The sequence below is a fragment of the Hemibagrus wyckioides genome, linkage group LG12, assembly GCF_019097595.1.
Source record: "Hemibagrus wyckioides isolate EC202008001 linkage group LG12, SWU_Hwy_1.0, whole genome shotgun sequence".
Classification (NCBI taxonomy): Eukaryota; Metazoa; Chordata; class Actinopteri; order Siluriformes; family Bagridae; genus Hemibagrus; species Hemibagrus wyckioides.
Genome location: NC_080721.1, coordinates 7775449 through 7798526, shown reverse-complemented (window position 1 = coordinate 7798526; position 23078 = coordinate 7775449). Strand labels below are relative to the sequence as shown.

Sequence of the window (23078 nt, the reverse complement as noted above, 5' to 3'; positions counted from 1 at the left end):
CAGAGTCAGCAGATTCTTAAGTTAATTTTCTAGGCAGCCCACAGATTTAAAACATTATTTATATTCCCTCAGGGTTGCCAGATATTTTTTCAATAATTTTTGTCTAGAGTAGTTTGTATTGTTATCTGCAAAAGAATTAATTAAAGTAAAAAAAAAAAAAATACAATAATAAACACAAAAAAATATGGCAAAACTTTAACAAAACATCTAACATTAATTGAATGTATCTGTTCTTCTTGAATCCTCCTCATTGTTATTCATTATTAATTTATCAGTGCAATTGTTTTCAAACCTAACAACATGGATTCGGCACACACTGGAAGCTAGAAGTAGCCTTAGTGGCAGAGAGTAACTGGAAATAAAAATGGCAGGCAATTCAGTATGACCACAGACACAGTTGCTAGCTCAGCAGCTTATTTTAAACATTCCCTGTGCAATAGAATGTCAGAGGTAAATTTAAACATGTCTAGCAATATTCTCACTGGGCCTTTATTTAACCCACTATTTCCAACCCAGTGCATGGGAAAGAACAACTGATTGCATGGGAAAGAAATCTGTTAGACAGGTCTTTATACAATACAAAGCAAAATCGAATGTCAGAAAACTCACAAGGCAGGTTGCATGAACAGACAGAAGCAAGATTAGACTGCAGGTAACCATCTAAGGTAGGCGGCAATAATGTATCCACTATATTGGAGAGGAGATACAGTATATTGGACCCTTTTAAACCCATAAGCATACTTTGTTTTTATGTTAACATTAACCAAAATGTAGACCAGATCTTGCACTTTTAAGTACTAAAGGAGGAGATAAAACAATATTTGATCAGCAATTCCCCTTCTGGGTCACATCATCCAGGATTAAAATATGAAAATATCAATAGACAAAAGGCACAGTGAGCAAATGCATCTTCTCCTGAAGGAATATTGAGTTTTAAATAGAATTCACGGAGGTGACAGAAAAACTATCAATAAGCATCGAGCTAATTTACTTTGACTGAGAATTTTTGTCTCTCCCACGTTACTGGGTATATTACTCCGAACAATCCAGCAGCGAATTTCTATCATATCCTTAAAAATCTACTCTATGTTCCCAAATGGTGCATGTTCATATCCAGACAATACCATCTGGGGTATAAGAAGCAAAGCTGTCTGAGTGGGAGGAGTCTTATACTTTCTCACCAGTCATTTACATCAATACCAACCAATCATGTGTGTCTACAAGCTTATATATGCTGAAGAGAGTAGACAGTGCCTTTCTCCAAGTGTGTTGGAGAAACCTGAGAACTTTTATACATTCTGTCATATTTGTGGGATGAAAGTCACATCTGTTCAAAGATAAAAAATGATGGCTGAGGAAAATTACAGTGGAACCATCTTTTTACCATCAGATTTGAATATACATAACTTTGATGAATCTGGACCACCGTGTTAGTAGACATATCTATCAGATATGGCATGTTATGCTCCATTTCAAGCACCTGGTTCTGCTAGCCACCTTTGAGCTTTCCGCTGTAAGGGGGGAAAAAAAACACTATTTATTTATTCAGCTTAACAGCAGGATGATCTGCGTCACCAGCTGGGAAACAGGGAGCTGCCTCACTCACCTCATGCTGGCAATGGAAATGAGCCCCACTTTCTTTTTCATGTTATTCTTGTCCTGAGCTTTACCTGCTACACACACACACACAAACAGCTTTATTTTGGACAACACCTAATGCTAGGTATCCTTCAGAGGCCACAGTGGTGGTCTGAATGATTTATCTTGTGTATTTTGTTTCGAAGGTATTACTGCACCACAAATTCTCATGTGCTGTTATGTATTTCTTTTTTTTTTCCACGTGTTAGCATAAGTTGAACATAGCTACATCATAGCAGCTGTGCTTCAACAGCTGACTAGCTTAATGGCTTAGCGAAATGTATGTATGAGCAATAGTATAGGACATATTACAAATGATGTGACATCTTTTAAAGCACAGATTTGGTATCGGCCAGGATTGTTGAAGCTGCTGTGATATAAGAGAATTTCTAGTCATACAGCTGCTGGTGATATCACCAAATCAAAACATTTGCGATGCAAAGCCAATAATTTTTAAAAAAATCTAAATGTCTTTGCATTGAACCACCACATTGCAAATACACTACAACTCAAATAAATGTATCAGAAATCCTGCCCATGCCTAGAGACTATTGTTGTGGTATTGCAGTCACTTGCTACAGCTCTCGACAGGTAGAGGCAGCATTTTTGCCTCCTACCCAAGGCTTACACTTTCTGAGAGTATTTCCAGGAGAGAAAAATGCTTTGCTGGATCAAGTGTTAATTTATAGATAGCTTTGCTTGTATGTACTGTAATTCATATTGTTTGTCAGTAACAAACAATGAACATTTGCGACTTGCTGGATAGAAAAAAGGCAGTAAAGCGCTGTCACATCTTTTTTATTATACTTTGAACTGTTCCCAACTGCTGCCTCCGATAAGTACATGGTAATAACTGATCATTTCTAATAATAGAGCAACTTTGAGCATGTTACCAAATCAAACCTGTATATAAATCTATACAAATACATCCAGAAATCCTGCCCATACCTGACTATTGCTTAGGCTTGCAGGTAAACACATAAATAAATAAATGAGCTTTCCATCTCTGCCTAAACTTCACTCTTCATATTTTCTGTCTTGTTTTGGCTATTTCAAGCCAAAAAAAAAAAAAGGCTGTGTTGGATCAAGTGCTATTTTATACATTACTTTGCATGCATGTAAATTGTACGATTTATCAGTAACAATAGTCAAGCTTCTTGAAACTCACAGGATCTAAAGAAGCAGACACACGACTGCCTCTTGTTTTTGCACAGTTCTTCAAACAGAAACTGCTGCTTTTGATAAATCTTTGGTGCTAACAGAGAATCTGTAGTTATACAGCATAGCGTATGAGTTCATGTGATGTTACCAAATGGAAAAATATCAGTGGTGTAACTTAGGATTTTGATACAAATATATCTATTAAAATGTATACAGTGAATTTCAGAACTCCTGCCTGTCTTTAAGGTACTGCAGGTTAATCATTTAAATAAAAAAAAAAAATGTAAGTAAATAAAACATCCTGTGTTGTCATGGGGTTCAGAATAGGAATTCAGCTGCCTGCTGGCATGAATATCATCAGTATCCTTTGTGTCTGTGTGTGTGTGTGTGTGTGTGTGCTTCTTGGTGTCTAGGTGTCCCGAGAGTCTGCGTCCAGAGACAGTCAGACCATGTCTACTGCCATGCAAAAGAGATTGCATTGTTACACCATACAGTGACTGGAGCCCTTGTCCATCAACCTGTCAAGGAGGTATGTCGTTACTTTCATAATCTAAGAGGCTTACCTGTGTATTAGATCAAGCTTATCATACATTACTACAGTGCATCAAGATTACGTGACAAGACAGATGCTATCAATAAAAGGCTGTAGTGTTACAGGGCGAGGTGTGAGAAGGGGGTTTTCTGTGAACAAACTGATAATTAGCCACTATCTGTGTGTTCACAAAACATGTAAAGCGGCAGTTTGTTCACACAGTGACAGACTATCACGTCTATGAAAAGAGATTGTTGCCAGGCAACTCTGCAAGCCTATGCAAGGAATTAGAACAAATGCTCTAATAAGCAAAGTGGAAGCTGATTTCAGCTACGAAAAGGACTCCAGACGCTTGTTAACATCGTTCATCTTGTGTGCACTCGTCATTCCAAGAAGTGATTATTTATATGAAATATTGACACTGCACATTTCACCGCATCTTTTCAGTGCATTCATCTCTCTGAAGATCTTTTTTTTTCCTTCTTCTTCTCTCCATTCCAAGTAGGAGATGCAGATGAAAATATTTGACATTTTGATATGAAGTGCTGATATTTATTTTTATGCCGTTTGTCAGCGCTGGTGCTAAAGTGCAAGCGTATGTCTCTGTCTCAATTTCTCTCGGAGTCTTCGCCTGAATCTAGAGTTAACTTCCAAAAAGTTTTATTATTTTATGAAAAACCGGTTGCAGGGTTTATTGGGGTTTTATGATGATTTTCTTCACCGAGGAACTCCTTTAAGCCACGACTGTAAACAAAAGCGGGTCATTTGTGTGCACAGCATATTGACAGTCATAATCCTAAAAATGAGGAAATATTAGAAAACATTAGAATGAGTGAATATAAGAAAATGTGCATTTAACCATTCGGAAATGCTTTAACCACTCTCATTTTCGCAAGGGTATGATCATCAGTTAATATCATTGAAAATAAAGAAAAACAAAAAACAAAGAGATAAGTTGATCATCATGCAAATTCTTATGGACTCCTTATGGTTCCACATACTGTTCTTCATAGGAGTAAATGGGATCATGTGGCAGGTTGAGTGAATTAAGATGCTATTTTGTAATTGCTATAGAGTTTTATTAATGATATAATTATTTATTTGGGACATATAGATAGGCTGTTGTGAAAGACTTGTCTTTTCCCTTACCTTACATGGATGTTTGTAAAGGCAATCTCAGTGAGGCATAAATGGCACCCTGTTTGTGGAATCACACAGCAATTTCCATAGAAATGCATCCAAGCCTTCACAAACAGCAGAGCTGTCAATTTAACAGTTTTGCTGTCTCTTCGTTTTTTTCCCCCCCAAAATAACTTGGATTCATGTCAACCCAGTCCCTAACTGACAAATCTCTGGTTATAAAGACAAAGACAAACAAAACAAATTATTCAGATTCACGTCAGACTTTGCACTGGAAATCAAATGCTGAAAATAAATGCTACAAACCGGCCTGTCTAGTTAACCAGCTGTCTGTCTGAACATAACTAATGCACTGGTGAGGTCTTTACTGCACAAAAAGAAATCTGGGAATAAAATGATCAAAATCAGATGCAGAATTTAGCATACTGCCCAAACTCTATGCATGGAGCAATTTCACATACTATATGACAATCATGTAACAATAAATAAATAAATAAATAAATAAATAAATCCATGTAATATATGTTATTCCTTGCATTAGCGTATTACATATTCTTGAAGTTGCACCAAATATACTGCATCTTCCGTATATTTCATCTTATCTTAATGTACCAGTTATAAACAGGCATGGCAAGCTGTTAGATTTCAGAATTAATTTTTATGCATAAACAATTCAATTAACCACATAATTACTAGGTTGGGCAAAACTACAGTGCATTCTGGGCCTGTTTTTTAATTACTGGAACCTAGCGAATATGAATTTGGCCCTTGTTTCTCTTCTTCTCAAGGTGGCACTACGAAAAGGAAGCAGTTCAGGAAACGAATAATCATTCAGCTGCCAGCAAACGGGGGCCAGGACTGCCCAGAAGTGCTGTACCAAGAGAAAGAGTGTGAGGCACCGTCTGCCTGCCCTGGCTTCAGGTGAAAAACCGAAATTTATTTCAGTCTAATGTGTTGTGTATATACAAAAATGGTGAAGAAATCTCAAGGATTATGACTGGATGTGTGAAATGTTGATTTAAAGGTGGAAAACGCATAAATGGCGGCGGTGTCAGTTGGTGCCATGGTCCATTAGACAGGACAGTCCTGGAGCTCAGGAGACATGTGGACCAGGACTGCAAGCCAGAGGTAGAGAGAACACAGTACCACTGTATCACCATCATCTGTAACCTTCTGTACAGCCTGCAGAAATATTTGCAATGTTGAATATGCTGCATCATTCTGCATCTGTGGAGGAAAACTTAATCAATACCTTCTGACCAATCAGACTTAAAAGTCTTAGACATGGCTGTGGTATAAATATCATTTAATGTCTTTTTTTTTAATGGAAGCTGTAAGAAAATCCACAAAAAACACGTTAATGGGTTTTATATTCATCATTATACTGGATGCTGTAAACTTTATACTGTAATCTTTAATCCATCCTCAAGGGGAAGTCTACCTAAAAGGTGCATAAAATGAAATAATGTATTAATAATAAAAAAGAATGTATAGGTTAAAAAAAAAAAAGATATTAGCTTCCAGTACATGTAGCTTTAGTTTCTTTGAGTTCACTGATTTCATTTACACCAACTCTGGCACTGTAAATCTGAGAGCTTTGGGGTCATGAGCCAAAAGATAACAAAGGCTCTGGGCTCATTTTGCTGATATAGGAGCTGTTTTACTGCAGCTTATCCTTCATAGCTCCTAGAAATGCTAAGCCCTATCTAAAAAAACCCAAAAAAACCCATCACGAGCATTCATAAAATGTTCTGATTTTGTTACTTGGTTGAAAAGTGGCAGGTCTCATCGAAGTGTGTGTGTAGTTATTTTGCATAATTAAGACAACAATCTGGCTGAAAAAGATTGACTAAAACCTAATCTGGATGCAGAGTTAAAAATCTAACCAGCCTGTGAGATGTGCTTGTGTGTTAAGGATGTGCAAATGAGCTTATGCCTCTGTGAGGCATGGTGGTGTTTCGAGCGTCGGTGAGCGAGGGAGAGTTAGTTAGCATCAAAGTGCTTCCTTGGGCTGTTCTGCATGCAACATTAATCTCTGTAGATGTGCCATGGGAGCTAAAAGACGCTGCACTGCAAGAGGTTAAGAAACTACTCAAATGTGGTCAAAAGCTCAGCTGTAGGCTTAGGACTTCTCTTTAAATGCTAAAGAAATCAAGCACTCACCATATGGTAGATCAGTGAGACCAGTGGGCACACAAAACCTGCAGGATGTTTGAGACAGGATTGTTTGATTAGCTCTTAGTACAGAGGGAAATAAAAGTTCATTTCTAAGAAGCTATTTCTAAGATCACATTAGCACACGTCTTGCTTCATTATAACTTCTTGTGATGACACATTCACTCACCAGACACTTTAACAGGGACACCTGTACTATTGCTTATTTATGTACTTTTCCAATCAGCCAATAGCTCAAAATCATGCAGATAGAAGTCAAGAGCTTCAGTTGATATTCATATCAATGAAAAATGTGATCTCAGTGACTTTGATCATGCCGTGGTTGTTGATGCCAGATGGTCTGGTTTAAATATTTCAAAAACTGCTGATCTCCTGGGACTTTCACAAACCAGAGTGTCTGGAGAATGATGTGAAAAACAAAAACATGCAGTGTAAGGCAGTTCTGATGGGCAAAAACCACCTTGTTAAAACATCCTATGAAAGTGGTCAGAGGAGAACGGCCTGGTAACTCAAGAAACGACTCTCTGTAACTGTTGTGAGCAGGAAAACATCTACAGTAGGTCAAGAATGTACAGTAGGTCAAGCCTTAAAGCTGATGGGCTACAACAGCAAAACACAGGTTCTATCAGGTTTTATTCCTTTCCACTCCAAGAACAGGAATTCTGAGGGTGGGCACTGTTGAAGATCATATTTTTTTGGAAAAAGACAATGTTTTCACGAGCAATCAACTGTTTCAGTGAGTCTATACGTTCTGTAGCTTCAGTTTCCTGAGCTGACAGGGTGATGTGGTTTTCTGCTCATCCACCTTAATATCTGAATATAATTTCTGCTCAGTATGCTTGTTCTTTGAATGCTCTTTCAGAGAGATCCATTTTATCAACTAGTAGAACTGCCATTCACTAAAAGTTTCAGGGGTTTTTTTTCTGCACTACTTTGTGTATAACTCTTGAGCCTGTGGTGTGTGAAAATCTTGGTGTCGTGTGAAAGGTCAACAGGTGTTCCTATTAAAGTGGCTAGCGAGTGTATTACCTTTCCAGTTTCAAATGTTAACATCCATTCTTAACACAGTATTCCGAAGAAATGATGGATCACATTTAATTTAACATAATTGTATCCTTCTCTTATAGCTGATCAAATAAAAACCACTTCTTGATAGTAGACTATATTATTATCATACCGCAGAAAGATGCACAGACCCAGTGGCAGTATCACAGCGCTGCAGGTTCACCCCGCTAAGCTTACATCAGTTTAGCAAGAGCCCTTTTTCTTAATTAATGTAGTTATAAAAGTACTAAGAGTTAAAGTGCATGTGAAAGACTATAAAGGAACCAAATAGCGCATAAGTGAGAGCACTTCAGCGGTAATAAACGGAAAGCGCCAAACTACAGCGTGAAGTTTAAGAGTCTATCTGGACATTCTTTTCAGACTTCTATTAACAGCATAAAGAAAACGAGCAATAGATACTCCAGATCGGATCATAAGGCAGACTTTTAGCAGCCCTTTCTCCATTAGGCCTCATTACCTGTAATAGAATCCTGGCAAGCGCAGACACGGCTGAAAAGGCAATCCAATTCAGGGCCTTTTACCTTCTCATACATGTGTGGATCTATTCAACTAGTCAATAAGCATTACACTACACAGGTAGCTGATCCATCTTCAGCTTTATTCCATATCTGTAGATTTTTCACTGTTTCCCCAGAGTAAAAGGAATAATGAGGATAATGTTCATTTGGTAAATAGGTTCTCATTCTCTTTTTCCTCATTCTCTTTCAAGCTGTGTCCTGCAGGAAGCAGGACGGTGGACAGGTGGACATCTTGGCCTGTCTGAAGCAGGCTGGTCCCATGCCCCCTCTCACTCAGGCCTGCCAGCTCCCATGCCAAGATGACTGCCAGTTGACAGCATGGTCCAAGTTTTCATCCTGTGCAGCTGATTGCGTGGGGGTGAGGACTCGTAGGAGGGCACTCGTAGGTGAGTATGCTAGATTCTGTGGACATTTTTGGACAAATACATGGACAAATTGGAGTTCCTTGCACAACTCTATACTCACTTGAACAAGTCAGTGCATGCATGATGGCTCCAAAGCATAATCTTAAAATATGCTAAGTTAGAGGTCTATTTTATAACCTTCTCTCTCTTGCTGTGCATGTGTGCACCAATGTGCACATATCTAAAGAAATGCTGTATAGACAATGAATAGAAATGACTTGCTAATTATGTAGTGATAGTTAATAGTATATCTTATTGCATTTAGTGAATAAAATGGCAGCGGAAAATGTAGGCTAATTTTTTGAGATCTTGGAATCATAAGGATCTTGCTATAAATTTCCACGTTTACACAAACAAATAATGAGCATGATATTACAGCCTTGGTATAAGACTTTGTAAAGTCCGTAAAGTCATAAGATATAATGCACCTTAATTTCCCATTTTGGAAAACCTAGCATATTTTACAAGATTGTACCAAATAAGGGACTATTGGCAATTTTTTTAAATTAATTTATTATTATTATTTATTTTTTATCGTTCTCCATAGGTAGTCTGTCAGTTGTAACAGCCATTACCAATTGTCTGTTTAAAGTACTTACTGCATAACTGAAAAGAAAAGAGGTCAGTGTGATCTGTGTACAAGTTCCATCTGTCCTTCAAGTTTCCCTTGAACTGCACAAATTTGCAGCAGGATTACATCGGATTAGGTCTTGTGCCTTTGGTCGCCTAAAATCTGTTTATTTACAGTCAGCAGATCAGGTCTACCATCAAAGGTCAGTTCTCAGCACTTTTTGTGAAAGGTGAAAGTCAAACAGCTTAGCTGAACCAGCATGTGAATTCACTTCACATGAATGCTCGGTACCTTCAATCCACATGAATGATCTGTACCTTCAGGCTCTTTAAAGTGACAGAGATTTAAGTGTTTGTATGTGTGTTTGCTTTTTCTGTCCTAAGGGAAAAGTAAGAAGCGAGATCACTGTAAGAACACTCAGGTGTATCCACTAAGCGAGACCCAGTACTGCCCCTGCAATAAGTACAATGCCCAACCAGTGGGCAACTGGTCAGACTGCATCTTGCCTGAGGGAGGCAGAGTGGAAGGCATCCTGGGCATGAAGGTTCAAGGTGACATTAAGGAGTGTGGCCAGGGCTATCGCTACCAAGCCATGGTGTGCTACGACCAGGATAACCGCCTTGTAGAGACATCCAGGTGCAACAGTCATGGTAAGATATTAAAGCTATGCTCACTACAACACAAACTAGCAAATGTCTAGCATATGCATTAACCCTCTTTAACTTTCCACATTTTGTAGTGTTATAACCTAGAACTGGAATGGACTTAACTGGGATAAAATTACATAAGTCTACACAAAATATACCAAAATACTGAAACGGAAAAAACTATAATTTGGCAACAAAAAAAGTCAGATAATTAGTTGAATAGAAAATGATTAATAAAAGATTTTAGAATATAAAAATTTAAACTTTGTACATCCTGCATAGCACTAGTAAATACATGATTAAAAATGGAAACATCTGCAATTCGCTCCCTAGAGCAGGCTATACACCAAAGTCACTGAGTGGATAAGAAGGGCATTAGTCAGAGAAGCAACCAAGAGGCCAAGGGTAACACTCAAAATGATGCTACCAACACTATGTTTCACTGTAGGGATGACTATACACCAAATCCAGTCATTAAATATGATAAATATGATAATATTGTCATCATGCTTGAATGCATGGTGTTCTTAGGGCAATGAAAATGTTGTTTCCCCTGTAGGGAATTCTATATATATCTGTCTTGGACAAGAAATTCTCCACAGCCAGGTCGGAAAATGGGGGAAAATGTTTATACTTTTGTTATTTGAAAACTAATAGTTTTACCGCCAGTTTAATAGCATAAGTTATTCTATGTATATTTATAACATACAGTATGATCCTGATTAAATCCATGTGAAAACATTCAAGGGTCATATGACACCTATGCAAACCTTTCTTGACAAGTGACATGAACCAGAGTCAGGTGACAGAAAGACTGCTTTCTTCAATATTGATGTCAAGTTGTCTTAAATCCAAGTCAAGTGACATTTTGTTGGCATAAGCCTGTGCTATGACACATTCTGGACTGTCTTTCATTATAACATTATGACAACTGACTTTGAGGCTCAGTGCACTTCTGGTAGAAAGAATTGGTTTTAGTATTTGACACATCTGCCAAAGTCAGTGCTCCTGATATTGTAACAGCTTGGAAAGTGTCATAACCCAACCTTATGTAACCTAAAAAGTTGTGATGATTCACATTAAAGTGACTTAAATAACAGCTGATGAATGCAGGAATAAGCCTTTATAAATATTTATGTAGGTTTACAATATATCAGATGCTACAAATGGCTTGTATATATTTCAAGTACCTGTGTTTAAGTAGAGGGTTAACATACATGTCCGTTCCTCATATTTCTGGTTGTTGTATTTTGTCCAGTTTTTTTTTTTTAATAACAAAGCAGATACAAGGCCATTTTTGCGTATTCTCCGTAATCAATTCCCTTCATTTGGCACATCTCAACTGGAGACAGGAAAACACTCACCTCATTGTGCACACTTAGCATCCACTGATGGGAAATTCAATAGAAGCGAATCAATGTGGAGAGTGAGAGCCCGTTGCATCATTCACAGCCTAAATCTGTCAAGGCAAGTCTGACAGAGCCAAATTAGCATTTTGCTAGGGAACGGGAAAAAATCTCCTGGAACTGGAGATCGTTATTTCCGGAATTATATCACGCGCTGCCTCAGAGCGAAGCAATGATAGAGGAATCTGATGGGTTTTGGGCGTATACAAGATTTTGATGATGTTAAGGCTCCTTGTCTTATGATTCACAGTCAGACTTGATTTCTGTCTTCTCATCCTCATCCTAGCTTAAAGCTTATGATGTGTTCACAGGCTTGGAAACTTTAACTTGAAGCCATGCTCATGGAAAGTGGTCCTCCTGCTCTGTTACTGCATCATGTATCTGCAGTATTAGTCCAGTTGTTGAGAGCCCACAAGCTTCAATTTGTGTAGCCTTTTCTTGTGTGTGTGATGAACTGATGTGCTGCCTGAGGCCGTTTTCAGGGGGTTGAGCTTGTCAGCTTTTTAAAACTATAAAATAAACCTTTAGGCAGGAAGCCATCTGTGGCTACTGAATCATTTAGCAATGGGGATTAAATCATTTTAGCCTTTGAAAGAAACTTACTTCAGTCTTGTTTGTAGAACGGATTACGCTTTATATTCGACACGGATGTTGTTTAAACAATATATGAAATCTGGAAGGCAAGGAAATGACCGTATCTGTGATATGTAGGTGTGTATTATACATAAGAATGAAGATAATTGTCTGAGCAAGACACGCATGAAGATCTAACCGTTCCTGCCTGCATCTTAACCTTATCTGAAACTATCACCATGGTTACTAACATGCATAAGACATTTCCTATATCCTCAGCATGAGCGGTAGCAGGATCTGCTGTTATTGCTTAAACCAGATAAGCCTGATGATGTTGAGCAGCAGAGAAAAAGATCAATCGCTAGGGTTTTACGATGTCTCTCTAGCAGAGGACTATTTAACTCATTCCTAGAAGCGAGGAAACCTCCAGGCTCATGTTTACATTCAAGGGTTACTGTATGTGTTCATTCTGATCACAGATTCCTAATCAACTGTTTACATGCATCCTTCACTATGTATAATCTCTATGTATGTTACATGTAATCCTATGTAGCATTATGCACTTGTGTGGAGCAGAATTTAGTTCTTAATGTTACCATAACAATGGGAAGCACTTGAGTCCATAGAGTATATTCAGATTTTTAATCATGTTGCCTGTGCTGGTAATGAGTTTTAAATGATTTCCGCCTCATCATCCAAGTGTGATTTTTAAAACAGATGGTGAGAAAAAAGTACTTTGTGATGGCAGTAAAGATGCTCAACATTTCATGTTTGCCTGACATTCAGGAGCAATTCAGGATGCTCTGATTGTTGAGAATAACATAAAAGTCACATATTATAATACATTTAAATGTTTACAACTTGTTTGGCAATATAATAATTCCTCCCCCCTTCCTTCTTTTTAACAAATATCCTTTCTGAATGTCTGGAAAAATATTAAATAAAATATATAAAATAAAAAAATCTAATTGAATTCAAATGTATTTTGTGTGTAATGTTTAATGAATATTGCATACTCGGAGCATATATTCTGCATTAATAGATAAAAATCCACATTATTTCATATTCAGTACCCTGCAGCTATTCTCATCATTAAGCAAAAAACAGAAAATTAAATTAGCCAGCAGACCATTTGATTAACTGAATAATTACACTAGCTATAGGTAATAGTTCATTCAGTTATATATATCTGTTAATTTCTTGTTTGTTCTCATGTGATCACAGGGTATATTGAAGAAGCGTGTATTATTCCATGTCCGTCTGACTGTAAACTCAGCGAATGGTCAAACTGGTCACGCTGCAGCAAGTCGTGTGGAAGCGGAGTCAAAGTGCGCTCCAAATGGCTCAGAGAAAAGCCCTACAATGGTGGAAGACCATGTCCCAAACTTGACCATGTTAATCAGGTGAGCTGGAACTTTGTGTCTGTTTAGCACCAGAGGTCCCTGGACTGTTTTAATGATTAATTGCAGTAGCAGGAAACAATAAATATTTAATCACAACACCAAAGAGAATCCCGATGCTTAATAATAACCCCTTCCATATTTTTCTCTCAATTTCTTTCTTTTCTCATCATGGGGATTACACCATAGGCTCAGGTGAGCAATGTATATTTATTAACTCTTTTTTTTGACTTATATGTTTTATGTTTAGTTATGATTTGCATACTGTATGATTTTGTTGTGTTTTGTGATCTCACAACAGGTTTATGAGGTAGTACCATGCCATAGTGATTGCGGTCAGTATGTTTGGGTTGCTGAACCTTGGAGCGTCTGGAAAGTCAGTAATGTTGATTTGAAGGAGAATTGTGGGGAAGGAGTGCAGACCAGGAAAGTTAGGTATGATGTCATTTCATTTTACACATATTGACTCTATCCAAAGCCAAACTCTATACAGGTTTTCCTCTAAATATAAATCCGTCAAATATTTCTTTGAAGGTGTATGCAGAATACAATTGATGGACCTTCAGATCCGGTGGAGGATTATCTTTGTGACCCAGAGGAAATGCCTGTTGGAGCCAGAGAAAGCAAACTGCCTTGTCCAGAGGACTGTGTCCTGTCCGATTGGAGCGCCTGGAGTCGATGCCCACTGGTGAAAAAATTATAATTATTGAGTTTATGGACCAAATTTACTGCATTATATTTCCACCATCCTGGCTTCATAGCTTTTTATTTTCTTACCAGGCATTTCTTTTATATTAGCCCAAGGCTCTTGTTTATATTCCTGCAATATCTCAGGGCCTTGGAACGATGCACAATGATTGGCCAGTAAGAAGCTCTGACTCGAGTTCTCCAAACTTTTTATTCTTCCACAGCACAGCTTTTTCTCCAGGCTTGACTTGTACGAATTGAAAGTCATGCTGTTCAGCTCCAGGAACACTCACATGCAGAGTATGTGTTGGGAAGATAGGAGAATTCAGGCATAGAGTCAGTGGCCTACTCGGGTGCTTGGCTTTCACTGCTCAATTAATTTTCTGTGGGATAGTTTGGTTTGGAAGTAGGCAAAATGGAAAAGGCTTATTCTATCACATCACATGTGATCCTTGAGCAGTCTTTGCCACAGAGTAGTAAAGGACATTAATTACCATGCAGAAAGTCTTCCTATGGGACAAATGGCAGGGAGAGTCAAATCCTCCAATTGAATCTTGTGACATTATTACAGGATTAGTTTTATTAGAAGGTTTTGCCAGTGCTTAAATCAGTACTTTTTCAAAGACACTCAGATCACATACTGACACTATTGCCGCCCTCCCTACTCAAATATTGTCTTAGTTACAAATCATATCACTAAAAATCAAGCTATACTGTAGTCATTAATAGACATAAATCTTGCTTTTACATTACATTTTTTATACACAAAGTACTCTAAACATCTTTGCTAAACTCTTTGTTTTAGCCATGCAACATAAATAACACTCGTGAAAGGACTGCCATCCCCATCCGTCATCCTGGTAAATCAAACCACTGTCCTCCTACAACTGAGAAAGAGCCTTGCACTCTCAATACCAACTGCTTTCACTACTCGTACAACATCACAGGTAATTCTCAGTAGATTTTTTGCAAATGTAATTTTAGTAAAAATCAGAGAATTTCTTCATGCTGAAACTTGCTGTCCTACTTGCTGAAATAAAACGAACCATGTTCATTTTGTAGACTGGAGTACCTGCCAGCTGAGTGAGCGAGCTGTGTGTGGGAGTGGCATCAAAACACGCATGCTGGACTGTGTGCGCAGTGATGGCAAATCTGTCGAGCTTAAATTCTGTGAAGAGGTATGCCACTATTCTTTTGAATGTGTTGCGTTGACTATTATGTAAACTTTACAAAATCAAATCGACCTCTTGTGTTTCAGCTTAATCTTGATAAGAAGTGGCAGATGAATGCATCCTGTGTGGTTGAGTGTCCCATCAATTGCCAGATGTCTGATTGGTCTTCCTGGTCTGAGTGCTCTCATACCTGTGGCCTTGCAGGTAAAACAAAACTTACTCAAGGGTTCTTTGACTGGTTAAAGGTTATTAGTTTTCTGTTCAGTGCATTTTTGTAGAAAATTCTACAGTTTTCCTTGAAGGAAAATACAACAATTGCTTAAAATTAATAGATATATCAAATTGACTTAATAGGCTTAACCGGAATTTGCCTTACAGGTACGATGTGACAGCACTCTTGACAGTGAGGTGGTATACATTTTGGCAGCTAGGATTAACTGAATTACTTTCTTAGAGCTCCATACAAATAAATGTGTACAGATACAATTTTGGCTTTCCTGTCAAAAGAGGAGAGGTTTCCTCCCACGTCTTAAAATAAATTGCCTCTAGGTGTAAATCACTGTGTGTTGTGTGTGTGTGTGCATGATGTGGCATCTGATTTAGGGTGTATTCTTTCCTGCCTCACACCAATTGTTCTTGGGAGAGGCTCCAGATCCACTGCAACTCTGCCCAATGTAAAGAGATTACTGGAGATGAATGTAAGAATGAATGTCATGGCATGATGTTTCAGAATAACGTCATCAGCGTAATGACTGAAATCAGAGTAGGTGAATGCTATGCTATCTCTTAAAAGCTGTTTATGAGAAGTATAATGTGTGTGTAATTCTATCAGTTCACAACATTGACTGAGGCTCTATTATATTTGCGCCTGAGGAACCGTTTCACTACAGGAGGCTGAAGCATCCAGCAGCCAGGGTAAACACTGCCTCTCTGAAACACATGCACTGACCTACGTTATTGTGGCACCATTAATCTGCCCACAGACAGGGGGATATTCACAAAGCTGGCCAAGCAGGTGGATCACAGCCCTCAGTTGATGTGAGCTTAAATTATGCAAAGACGGTTACGGCTGGAATCAGAGACTAATGCATGAGGAGCATGCATGACTTGTTCCCTTATCAAAACTAAGTAAGACAGCCAGACGCAGTGAGGTGAATAAATCATCAAAACAAATTGTGAATTTCGGGAATGTTCCTAAGCCATGTGCTACATAGTGACAGCTGGTGCTGAATTCTCTGCTCGATATCCCAGCACAGAGTAGTCCTGATGTTTGCTGCTGAATTACTTGGCACCCAGGGTACCGACAGACACACAATGCACTGGATTTAGTGAATACGTAAACTACAGCACTAAGAGATACAGTATTCTAGTATAGGTATTCCAGTACAGAAGGTTTTCTATAGACAGAAGACATAACAGATTCAAACCACAGTTTTACATTAATGAACTTCTTCTAATGTTTTTTTTAGCAATAAACAATGCAACATGTATGGAAAGAGTCTCCAGTAATGGTCAGTGCTTTGTGACAGTAAATAGTTTTTCCCCCGCAAGAAAGTCTTCAAGGAAAGACAGAGATTTAGGCCAGGGATTGACTTTTTATAGCTGCTATAACTTGTCTTGCAGATGTTCCACAACATTAAATGTAACTATAAATGGTTAAAACTACCCCCTTCTTTAATAAAGTTAAAATATTGTAATTGTTGACAAATCGTTCTGGTTTGAGGAATGAAACATTTTACAATTTGCTGTTATTGGGAAAGAATCATTACACCGCCCCGGTGTTAACTCTTTTCATTCCTTTCTTATCTCACTGCAGTGCTAACCCAAAATGTTAACTCTTCTTCTAGTAAGCCTCTCAGCAGTGACATTATTATGATGAAAGCCTGTGGAGAAGATGAATCGACAAATGCTAAGACTAGCTGGAGGGCAGTGCACTGGCGCGGGACCCGTTTGATCATCTTCAACATTAAGGAGCATCACATTGTGCCCCCTTAGGGCTGTGTGCAATCAGGCTCATTAAAAACAACTCAGAAGATAATATATAAGTGAGGTTCCTTGTGTGCTAGAGCACAGAGAATTTTATTCGACGGCTCATTGGTAATGCGAAATTAGAAGCACGAGCTAGTCAGAGGTCAAGGCTGCAGCAGAGCCGACTAATTGGGTGTACTAGACCAGCTGACATTTGCATGCAAACATTAGGAAGTACTCACCCCTTAGCAGGCTCGCCATACTGTCAGTGACTCTACTTACTCTGATCTCTCTGCGAAATCTCTGTGAAAACTGTGTCCCTCTAATCCCTGCAAAACTTTAAGCTTCAACTTTTATCACCTGTACACAAATGTTATTTTTACTGCTGAATATTACAGCATTTATGCAGCTTGTGTAAAACACAACGAAACTGCTCTAATAGGCGGAAAATCTAGTATATTCCCCCAAGACATCAACAAATCCCTGCTGCTTAATTGCTAGTGTCTCATGGGTACCACTCTTAACCAGTGGGATACATTTGGGATTCGCTCGTGTCTTCCTCTCTTTTTCCCCTTATGTTACAGTCATATTGCAAAACAGTAATGATGTCTAATCAAAGCAGTTCCAGGCATTGCAATTAGGCTGGGAAATGGCTCCACTGAGTGAGTTATGTGTAACAGAGTGCCATATTAGTCTGGTTCAAGACACACATCGTTTTACAGTTTGGTATCAAGTTGTAGTGTGTGATGGATTGTGTAATATGAACTACGTCCTTTACAGTAAAGGGATTTTTTTTTAGGGACTACGAAAGCTGGATCTGGCAGATCTTCAAAATGATCTCACAAGTTCAGGTCAATGTATACATATATACGTGATGAGGGTAGTGAAGTATGAAGTATGTAAGTAAGTTAAAAAATATGATGGTTGTGTGTTTGGTGTAGCTGAACATGAAACAAAATTCCTGTTTCCTCCAAGAAGTTCATTATTTTTTTTAAAAAAACATCACATCCCATAGTGTTTTATTCCTATCACAGGAAATGATTCATATATTTTTTTATTTAGAGATGACACTTCATACTTTTAATAGTTGTTCTGGAACTTGCACATGTTCAGTTAGCTCTTGCTATCACTTATCACCAGTTTTTTATCCTCTATTTTTTTTTCTTCTTCTACTCAAAGCACAAAGTCTTCTGTCCCTGAAGACGTTCCCGTGGCAGAAAACTTGCTGACAGTTATAAAATATTAACTTCTCACAATCCTTGTGTGCAATATTACAGCTCTATGCTATTATTTGTATTTATTTATTCTATTTTACAGTTTATGTAACAGTGTATATATTTCTTTCTTTCTCTGTTATATTTTTTATTTTTTATGAGAGCATGGCAAAGGAATTTCCCCCTGGGATTAATAAATTTCTTTGAATCTTGAATCTTAAAGTTTTTCCAATCAATAATAAATCTTAGCATAATATAATAATAATCATTGATTATATGCTTCTCTTTAGCCTTGTGTTATTGTGGGCCACCTGTAAATAAGTTATTATTGAAATGACTGTGTACTAGATCAGCATGTTAATATTAACCCATGGATTGGATATACACAGTATACTAGCTTGTTTTAGTTTAAGTCAGTAATTTCACACTTTCATATTTTTTTGTAGGAAAGTTATGGAGGCAGAGGACTGTGATCCAGGCATCTCAGGGTGATGGCCGTCCTTGTCCCTCTCTGATGGAGCAGTGGAAGCCGTGTCCTGTTAAACCCTGCTACAGCTGGAGATACAGCGCATGGTCTCCATGTAAAGTTGAGGTCAGACATTGCATTTTGCAACCCTGATTTCAGATGCTTTAGGATTTGCTTGTTGTATAACAGCTTCATTGTCTAGATCCTGTCTGGCTCCGTGCTTGTTCTTTCTCTTGTACTCCTTTGCATTTCTCTGTTCGTAAGGTGTCTGGCTTGCTGAGCCCATTGTGAGGTGTAATTAAAGACAACAGGGAGATGACACAGCTTGCTGCCATCTCTCTCTCTCTCTCTCTCTCTCTCGTGCATGCTTTCTTTCCTCTGCCCCCTTTTCTTTCTCTCCTCTGTTGTCTGCCACCTCTGAGTGGTTCCGCATGCCCCTGCCACAATGCAGGCTCAAAGAAAATATTACCCCTCTCCTTTGTTCTCTGACTCCAAAGGCTCAAATCTTTGTGTACTACCTTGCCTGCACCTTACATGCTCACATATGCTTACATACCCTTGGTGCTTTGTTCTATGATTATCATATAGTTGTATAGTTAGAGCTGAAAATAACCAACCATTAATAAGGTTATTATATGGATTTAATTCAAATCTCATTGACTCAAAAACAGGTTATAAGAATAGGCATGGTTCCATGGTTTCATTACATAAAGAGCTTAATATTTTCTAAATAAATCTGAGGGAGATGTGGGGAAGCTAAAGTGGTCCTGCAGTCTGAGAACCCATGCCTTTTATGCTGCATTAGTGTTCTCATAAGTAAATACATTGTATGTTGCCATAGTCCAGTCAGACGAAGTAATTTTTACAGTGTACATTACTTCAGAACTGCAGTGCAGTGAAACTGAAATGTGGATAATGTGTGTCAGAGGTAATGGTTGTGGTGTGTGTATGTTTGTGTGTATGTATGCAGGGTGCTCGGTGTGGAGAGGGCCTTCGCTTCAGAAACGTGTCCTGCTTCGTGTCTGACAGTGCTGGGGGTAATGGTGGGAGTTTGGTGGACGAGGAACTATGTGGGGATCTGGAGCAGACTGTGGATGGAGACACACAGATCATTTTGGAGGAGGCTTGCACATTACCATGCCCAGGTAATTTTGAGAGGGTTATTCATTTATTTATTTATTTAGCAATACTCATGAGCCCATATGAGGTTATTTAGAAATAGATCAAGTTACCTAATGGGTAGGCATGAGCCTAGCCATATTTAGAGTATTTACAAGATGACTACACAATACTAAGTGTAATTACAGTATAATTTTATTCATACAAAGTTTTCTTTTGGTGTGTGTTTTGTGCTAGCTAATAATAATAATAATAATAATAATAATAATAATAAGACTGCAGTATATATGTGTGATTATAATGTAATTAATGACAGATAAAGTTTTTCTTTTCTTAGAAATTTACCTATGGGTCTAATCCTCAGTCTTATTACTAGTTAGGCAAAAGATTTCCCCAGAATTCTCCAGAGGATCCTACCATCATCCTGATCAGCCCAAAGCAGTGGGTTTATTTATAGCATTATGGCTTATGAGGCCTCTGGTGAAATCATTACCAAAACCAGGTTTATTCTCGTCAGCATCGTATTGTGGGGTGTTATTGTGCTGTTTTTATTGTGGGGTTTTATTTTTCATTGTGTTGTTTCTATTGTGGGGTTTTGCTCTGCTGCAAATATTCTGTTGGTAAGCAAAATCTAATTTTTGTTGTAACAAGGGTCAGTGTAAACCTTAATTTAGTGAAAAACAATACAGAAATGACATTGTGTCTGGTACACGGGTAAGTTAATTGCGCGTCTGAGGCTGTAGATGAAACAGTTTTGGGGAAAAAAAAAGAAAAGAAAAACCTTCCACAGTCTCAGAAGCACTTTTGTCTAATGCTTCCTGCTACATGGAAAAACCTTATATATTACCTTTAATTTGACACTACATCTACTGTTATTGCCATATATTATATTATATTATATTATATTATATTATATTATATTATATTATATTATATTATATTATATTATATTATATTATATTATTGTGGTGGATCTAAAGTAAAACCTAGTCCTACTATATATGAGATGGGAATACTTCTAATCAGTCCATCACAGGATACCATACACACACACACACACACACACACACACACATGCACACACACACTCCTAGGGGCAATTTAGCATACCTAATCCACATTCTGTACTAGCATGTTTTTCAGAGGAAAACAGAGAAACTCTGCATAAACAATAACCCGAGTTCAGGCTCGAGCTCAGAATGCCAGCTTGTCTCTTTGTACCTAATATACTGGTAACTCAGTTCATATCTGTTCTTTTCGTGTACTGTACCAGACTGCAATACATTCATCAGTAAATTTGCAGGCAGAGTCAGAGCGTGTGAGTGACACATTTAGCTCAGTGTTTTGACATGTTCTGTGCAGCTGAAACAGAGCCTTGACACAGATTTTCTTTTTATTTGCAGCACAGACTGTGCCTGTAATAATTTATAAACATTCATGTGCGTCTGTTCAAGAGACTAAGAAAAAATGTGAATGTTTATTGGTGTATTGCCAGTTAGATGGAAAAATCATGATGTCTCTGTACAACATGGTATGGATTTATTTGGTATGGATTCTTTCTGTGACCTTTGACCTTACTGTTTCCAAATCCTAATTCTCTTGCTGGTCTCTCAAACACATATGTACGTGTACGCCATTAATAGAGAGCCATTGACTGTTTGCCCACTGAAAATCATCAGGGAAATCCCATCTCATGCCCCACTTACTGTCTGAATCCTAATGCAAATGTGTGTGACAGCTGTCCTAGTGTAGGACACACACAGCATAATGAGATGTATCTGGCAGTATTACACACACAAAACATACCATGATCTAAACAACATTATTTCATTGCTCTATTATTCTTGGCCGGCTAATTCGACATATCCTGATTGGTTTTTATGGATTGTTGTGCCTCATGATGAATTAATATTCCGAGGTATTCATTACAGTAGGACAGTCTGACCTAGTTTATGCTAATGAACACATTCTGACTTCATATTCTGTCCTCATGATGAAATCCAGTGCTGTAGAAAGTACAGTGTGATATCCGAGTCGCGTTTCATGAATAGAGAGGAGCTCCATGACACTTTAACATTGACCTTAATCCGTATGTTATAGCTGATCTTTAATTTATAAGGGTAATGGTGTCACTTCATCTCCGATATTTGACTCGCCACTGAGAGGAAATGGGGTCTGATGCTCACACAGTACAAGCACTGGAACTATTTACTGTGTACAGTCAGGGTTTAATTTTTACAGCAAGTTTAACCCATTCACAAACTATTTTTTGGTGGTGTTCATTTAGAAATCGTAGGATTTATTTCTGATAGTATTTCCTTTCTAAATATTTATATACATTGCAAAGATTGCAAGGGGTATGAGAGGGGTAAATTAGAAATGCATTTGTGAGCATTACATTATTAAAACTGGTTAAAAAAAATCCATGTACTGTACCATTCACAGTTCCTGAACTTTATGGGCCATTTTCAGGTCTTTTTGTGAAGATTCTGAGATATAGTTGGACTGGAAATTCTGCTGAGACCTGGCAACCCTGTATGCAATAATGAACATAATAGTACTTAAGTCCAATATCACCTGGCTTATCATTAATAAAAATAAAACTTATTATTCAAGAATACATTAATAGCCACATATATGTTAATAGTTTTTGATAGTTGTTGGTAGTGATATCAGTCAAAATAAGAAAATAAGTAACTTGTGGTGAATACTGTAACAGTATGAACTGCACCACAGTGCCACGAATTCCACCATGTCTTATGAGCAGAGTCTGGAACCTGCCTGTGTCTGAGTGCTCAGTGCTCGCTGAACTGAACTGCTCTCACAGCCTACACTTTCTCTGCATGCTTACTTTACTGATACACACCTTGATATTTTCCCAAAGCCCAGTTTGCAGTCTGTTTTGGGTTGCTCATCATCATTAATTGTGAAATGCATCCAGATTCCTGTCGTTTAACGTTTTGCCAAGCACACTACACTTGCGTCACATACTAGATTTGTATTTGGGAGGTTTTTTTTTTTGTTTTTGTTTTTTTTTACAGGATATGAATTTTATTTTTAACAAAATAGGATACAGCCTCAGTTTGTTTTTGTTTGTTTTTTTCCTCACCAAGCACGATGCAATCTGTCATACACGGACCAGGGTAATAACAAGTCCTAACTAGCCTCTATTTTCAGTGTCAGCAGATTTCACCTGTCAAGCTTTCTTCATGAACAAGACAG

At 38.0% G+C, this 23078-nt stretch overlaps 1 protein-coding gene across 1 annotated transcript in view; it reads left to right on the top strand.

The window, feature by feature from the left end:
• Positions 1-23078, top strand: part of thsd7aa (thrombospondin, type I, domain containing 7Aa) — a 96766-nt gene that overhangs the window by 61531 nt on the left and 12157 nt on the right. Inside the window, exons 9-22 of the mRNA XM_058404855.1 lie at positions 3213-3328; positions 5260-5392; positions 5496-5599; positions 8421-8615; positions 9588-9854; positions 13055-13233; positions 13420-13425; positions 13532-13665; positions 13765-13918; positions 14723-14864; positions 14980-15095; positions 15176-15293; positions 18718-18863; positions 19708-19882. Coding sequence (XP_058260838.1) covers positions 3213-3328; positions 5260-5392; positions 5496-5599; positions 8421-8615; positions 9588-9854; positions 13055-13233; positions 13420-13425; positions 13532-13665; positions 13765-13918; positions 14723-14864; positions 14980-15095; positions 15176-15293; positions 18718-18863; positions 19708-19882 — 1985 coding nt within the window. The remainder of the gene's footprint in view (positions 1-3212; positions 3329-5259; positions 5393-5495; positions 5600-8420; positions 8616-9587; positions 9855-13054; positions 13234-13419; positions 13426-13531; positions 13666-13764; positions 13919-14722; positions 14865-14979; positions 15096-15175; positions 15294-18717; positions 18864-19707; positions 19883-23078) is intronic.